General features: G+C 49.6%; 1 protein-coding gene across 1 annotated transcript; it reads right to left on the minus strand.

Annotated features, from left to right (window-relative positions):
- Positions 1-2,175: 2,175 nt before the first annotated feature.
- Positions 2,176-3,184, minus strand: LOC109943013 (ethylene-responsive transcription factor ERF039). Its single transcript, XM_020545735.3, has one exon. It carries the CDS (start codon positions 3,061-3,063, stop codon positions 2,449-2,451), a length of 615 nt encoding a protein of 204 aa, XP_020401324.1. The 5' UTR covers positions 3,064-3,184; the 3' UTR covers positions 2,176-2,448.
- Positions 3,185-6,279: the final 3,095 nt, after the last annotated feature.

Genomic DNA, 6,279 nt, shown 5'->3' on the forward strand with positions numbered 1-6,279 from the left:
GTTGAGGGCGTCGCACACTGGCCAGCCTGGAACTGGAACCCATCCCATTCCTAGGGCTGGGCATTCGGTCTATTAGGGTAATTCGGTTCGGTCTATTCGGGTTTGTGAAATTTCGGGTTCTGAAAAATGAAAACCGAAATTTCCAAAAATATTTTAGGAACCGAACCCGAATAGACTCACAATTTCGGTTCGGTCTATTCGGTCCACCGAATAGACCCGAATTGTAGAGAGACTAGTATATTTTGTTAAAATATATACAATGAATAATTAATTGAAAGTACTATTACTACAACAAGTGACTATAAAAATTAGCATATAAAGATATATATACTATCGTTAAGATGATATCATTATTTCTAGCTAATAAGTTCATAAATCATATAATAATACCATCACATATTAAGAGCTTTTTTATATTTCGGGTTATTAGGTCTATTCGGGTTTTAAAGGTTAGGAACCGAACCCGAACCCATAACCCGAAATATAGCACATATAGGAACCGAACCCGAACCCGAAAACCCGAATAGACCGACAATTCAGTCTATTCGGGTTCGGTTTGGGTTCGGGTTCGGTTTTCGGTTTTAAAATGCCCACCCCTACCCATTCCCAGGCATCTCTGTCTGTCTGCCTGCTCTTGCCGGTTGGACAGAGTTGGACCTCTCAAATACCCCGACGACCGAGAGCCGACGAAACGGGACACCTGCGCGCCGCTGCACGGCCTCTGCCTGCTGGAGGCAGCAGCATCTATAAATGATGATAGAGAGCACAGTGCTTTTACGTCGTCTCGTCGTACGCCCTCCCCCTGCGGCCTCAGGCTCCACTCCACTCACGCGAGCAGATCAAGAACGAGAACAGATCAAGGCGTCAACACTCACGCGAGTAGTAAGAACCGTGCTAGCTGAAAATAATTAATACTCTATTCGTTTCTTTTTATTTGTCGCTGAATAGTATAAAATTATACTATCCAGCGACAAATAAAAAGAAGCAGAGGGAGTATCTTTCCTGCCTCGCAATATATATAACAAAAAATAGGTGAGTACAGTAACCCGCCCTAAAAAACACACACACACCTCCTGTGTGAATTTGGACAATGAAGGTCCAGGCCAGGCCTTGTGCGGTCGTGCCGGTGTGCGTAACGTGTCGAGCACTCCAAGGCACCCACCAGATGCGATCAGGCTATCCGCAACTGTTACCCCTAAATTTCCCCCTATATCACTTTTCTTCCTTATATTTCCTTCTATTTTTTCATCTCTTGTAGCGGTTCCCCCTAAATACTCCCCTATACCCCACTACAAATATAAAATATCATTTTCTATATTAACTATCAATTTTTTATCTACTAACAATTACTCGTGTACCCGCAGCATAGTGTTTAGGGTGATGAACAGTGACACGCTAGATCTGGAGGAAAGAGAAGGGAACCGACGCGTAGGATGCGCTGTAAAGGGCACCGCTGCGGCGGTAGAGTGACCCCTACAGCCGGCATGCAAGGGGAGGAGGAAGGCTAGCGCTTACCGCTGCGCACAGCCTCAGCGGGGCGGGGCGTTGTGGTCGTCCGGGTCCGGCGACCGTGTCCCTGCGAGCGTGATTACTTATTTGACGGGGCCTGTCTCAAATCTTAACCCGGAAGCTGGATGCCGCATTTTTTTTTCGCGGCGGCCGTCGCTTTCGCGCTCCTGTCCTCCACGCGGGCACACGTCACCGTTCGTACTAGGAGACGCTGTTCGCAGTAGCATACTAGCATTAAACAAGGGCCAATTATTTATTAGTGCACTGTTTGTTAACTTGCGCCTGAGCGGATCGGGGGGATTCCTGCCGTGGCTCGGAAGGCGGGAGACTTTTCCTTCGTCCTCCTCAGACGAGGAAGGAGACGATCATAGCAGCAGCAGGCAGGAGTACGATCCAATCCCCTGTCTAATGTCTTATCTAAAACTTCACTTTGCGAGTAGATCTTCCTATCAATCCCCTATACCAATATCAATCTCCCACCGCATCCCTTATTTTAAAACTTCACCTTATACGTCCCTATTTTAAGCGAACAGTCTAATTGAAGTTTTGATCAGTGATCGCAAAGTCGACAGCCGGATGCGTAAATAACTAAATACCACCGCCCGTTTGGCCCAAACCTTTGTCTGGTCAGCTTTTTTTTTACCACTAGAATAAACAATACACCCAGAAGTGACGGAACACAAGATGCTTCTTAATTATACATATTCTTGTCCCCCAAATCAAGCAAGTGGAGGAGGAGAGAGAAACAAAAGAAAGTCACTTTATACAAGCGCGGCGCCTAAATCTGGCAAAGGAAAACCCGGAGAAGAAAAAGCAGAGCAACCTCGATGTTTTTAATAGGAAGAAGAAGAAGAAGAGAGAGAGAGAGAGAGGAGCGGAAGCAGCGGCATTTTTACATGTGTCCGAACGGTCCAACACTGGGCAGTGGCATTGGCCAGTTCAGTACTCCCACAGCAGCGGCTCCTCGATGAGCCGGAACGCGCCTCCGCCGACCACGTCGTCGTCGACGGCCCACGACGGCGGCGGCCCGCAGCATCTCAGGTCCGCCAGGAGCAGGTCCGGGAGGTCGAACAGCGCGTCGTCCGGGCTGGGCTCGGCGTCGTCCTGCGGGGCGCCGTCGGAGGCGGAGCCGCCGCTCTCGGCATTGGGCAGGGGGAAGTCGGCGGCCGCGGCGAGCGCCGCCGCGGCCTGCACGTCCCTGGGCGCGGCGGTGGCCGGGCGCGGGAGCAGGCGCGCGAGGCCCGGGAAGTTGAGGTGCGCGTCGCGGGCGCCCTTGATGGCCAGCGCGGCCACGTCGTGCGCGCGCGCGGCCATCTCCGCGGTGGCGAAGGTGCCCAGCCAGATGCGGGACTTCTTGCGTGGCTCCCTGATCTCCGACACCCACTTGCCCCAGCTCCGCATGCGCACGCCGCGGTACGTCGGGTGCCGCCCGCCGTCCCTGCGCGCCCGCTTCTTTGGGGACGACGACGAGGAAGAGGAGGAGGAGGAGGACGAAGACGGGGACGGGGACGGGGAGGTTGGGGTGGCCGGCTCCTGCGCGTCGTCCGTGTCCATGGCAGCTTTTGACTGCCTGCGGAGCGGCGGTGGTGGAGCTGTAAGCTGTTGTTGGGCCGGAGGGGACTGGGGCTGCAGAGGAGCCGGCCGCGGGGAGTGGAGACCTGGAGAGTGGAGACTTGGAGACGGGGAGATCGGAGCGGGGTCTGGTTTTTATGGTACGCGGTACGCCGCGGAGGCTGTGGGCACGTGGCGCAAAAGTGGAAACATAGGACGTCGCCCACCAAGCCTATTTGGAGCTGTAGCTTCGCTTTGAGAAACCATGTGTATATATACTTTAATATTTTGTTCGAGAATCTATACGTAGAGACGTATAAACGTGCTTTATTAAAAATGACCAATGCCTATGACTAGCGGACAGTGTATATGGTCGTGTACAATACTGTTTTGCTGTAATGTTTACAGCCTTACAGGTCTAAATGTTAAAAACGTAGCTAGTGATTAAGATTACACAATACACTGTGCCAAGTTCGCGATGGGTGTCTAATCCGTGAGTAAACTTGCAAGGCCTCAAGGTTGCTATCACCAGCCCGTGATCCACTCGTTGCCTTGTTGCACTATCAGCGAAGCTTTCGCCTTCGTGAGTGACGAATACACCGGCACACCCGTCGTCGCCGCCTCCGGGCCGGGCCGAAAGCCCGAAACCAAACGCGGGCCGGCAACTTCGATGTTCCTGGGCCTTCAGAAAACTGCAGTGCAACTGATGGTAGGTTGTGCAGCTGGAGCAATGAGAGCAACTCTCCCGCTGCAGTGCAACACACGGTCGCCTGACTCACTGCCGCAGGACTCCGGCGACCTTGACCATTGTCGGTGGTCACTGCTCAAACATTAATCGAGGCTGCAGTGATTTCACTGATTTGAATTGAGCACGGTAGGGTGTAGAGGCCACACACGTACACCGCTTCGTTGGCGATCGATCAGTGAGGACATGACGATCGATTCCGGTGGCACAGACGTACGGGCTTGGAAAGCCACTGCACACGAACCTACCTAGCCGCCGAATGGCGTCCCTCAGAGAACGGAAGTACTCGGTCTGCTACTGGCGAACTTGATGCATGCACCTACGGAGAGGCGCTGTGGCCGTACCATAAGATTGCCGGGTTCACCTCACAAACTGTTAAGCGCTAGTAGGGTGGCACGGCGACTAAAGAACCACTGCAGGTACGAGTGCTAGTGACAAGAACCCAACGAAACCAAACGCGGACAGCTAGCGCGCCGGCGACCACCACTGCTCCCGTCCCCGGCCGTCCCGTGATGGCGACTGAACCCAGTGTAGCACTGTAGCCGCGTCGTACGTGCTTCAGTGATGCGTGTACCGCCACGCACAAGCAATCTCTGTTGGGGTTGGTGTTGTAGCTGCAGGCCAACGAGAGAGCTACCATGCAATAATATGCCCGCATGACGACGTACAGAGAAGGCGCCGCAGCCATGGCGGCCGCGTACGTGCGCTCTACAAGTCAGTACGTATGATGCAAAACGGCAATTCAGTAGTCAACAGACAGATGAACTCTAAACAACAGCTCTGACCGGCCTGCCCTGTAGCAAGTAGCAAAGCATATGGCTATGAGTGATGGCCCCAGGCCCCAGCTGGCTCCAGGCAAGCATTAGAAAACTTGGTCTGCCGGAGCCGGAGCTCACATGCTCACGGACGACTATTGCACAAGACGGCATTGCATTGATCATGTGTGTCATGCCGACCCGTTCATTCTTTAGTCGACGTAATGCATGCGCTCTGTACACGACTCAACTAACCTCGTAGCGAGGCTCAAAAAACTAACACGTACTAGAGTCGTAGCGAAATGGTATATATGGCTTCATTCGTCATACCACATACCTAACCGGTACGTAGGCAGGCAGGCTGCTGCCCACACATGTGCATGGCCTTATCCTGCTTACCTACCATGCAAACACTAAACCTTGTGCCACTAACTACACTTCAACATAAGAAATGACTAATCTCCAGGGATAGCTAGTTATACGTTGGCTGTGATCTTTGGCGGTTTAATTGTTTGGGAGGGCGGCTAGGGGTAGTTCTTCGCTCTAGTTTGGTTCTAGAATATTCATAGTGCGTTCCATGATTGCGTCCTCTGTAAACCAGGGTGTGCATATAATATATACTTTTAGATCGTCATTAGTTTGTGCTACTAGTTGTTTATTATACTCGCTGCATGGGGCGCTTTATTTGTTGGAACAACATGTAGACGAGAGAAAAAAAAAAGACTCTCTATTTATAGAAACATTGTCTTTTAGAGAAGTTTTTTATTTACTTGGCCTCTACTATACATCCAGCCTTTTAAAATTGGGAACTTAGCCTCTCAAATAAAGATTTGAGCACTGGAACTTGCGACACTACTCAGGTCACTAACCAGAGTATGATTATTACCATATTAGTTTATAAGCTATTAAAATAATTTATTATAACATTTTGACGAATAGAACAACATGTATGATAAACATGTATTTCCTTTATCCTCAATTAGTATAGATATCATGGTAGGTGTAGTAACAGTAATTTATTCAACGACAGGCTACACTTTGGACTGATCTGGGAAAGTCAGTGTGCATGGAGCCCGCACCGCAGTTGGAGGAGTGACATATTTCTTTTTTTGATTCTACTGAGAAGTGTGAATGGCATTGAAAAATATATAGAACGACAGGACAAATATAAAGGGCAAACCCAACAACAAGAGGTTGCTGTACGTCTACGCGCTTCTCTGACGGTCAGTGGTCAATCTGCAGTACTGACCCCGCGTTGATTCCGGCTGTGTGCGTGCCATGCCCCAGCAGCGCACAGATATATACTTATATGCTTAGCTTGTGTTACAATAAACATATACTAGTGACAAACGCGCGCCTAGCGCGCGGTGTTATATATACGAAGGTTTTTCTTTTTTTATATAAACAAAGTGTGCATATGACAAAGTTTATATAACTTTGGTATATGTTCGAAATTGTACATCATCAGAAATATAAATGTTCACTTTTTTTTAACTGTGAATAGATATAATAATTTAAAAGTAGCACAAGAGTAGGTGAACATGCATGTGGAAATGATATAGGTACATATACTGGCATAGTCACAGAGGTACACAATTAATCTGAGACATGTATGCAAGGAAACAATCTCAGCTGAAGGACCAAGATTGCATGTGAGGGTAAATCTATGCATTGTAGTTGTACAGTCTAGCAACCAAAGTTAGAGCAATGTTAATTGAA

The sequence above is a fragment of the Zea mays genome, chromosome 10 (genome assembly GCF_902167145.1).
Source record: "Zea mays cultivar B73 chromosome 10, Zm-B73-REFERENCE-NAM-5.0, whole genome shotgun sequence".
NCBI lineage: Eukaryota > Viridiplantae > Streptophyta > Magnoliopsida > Poales > Poaceae > Zea > Zea mays.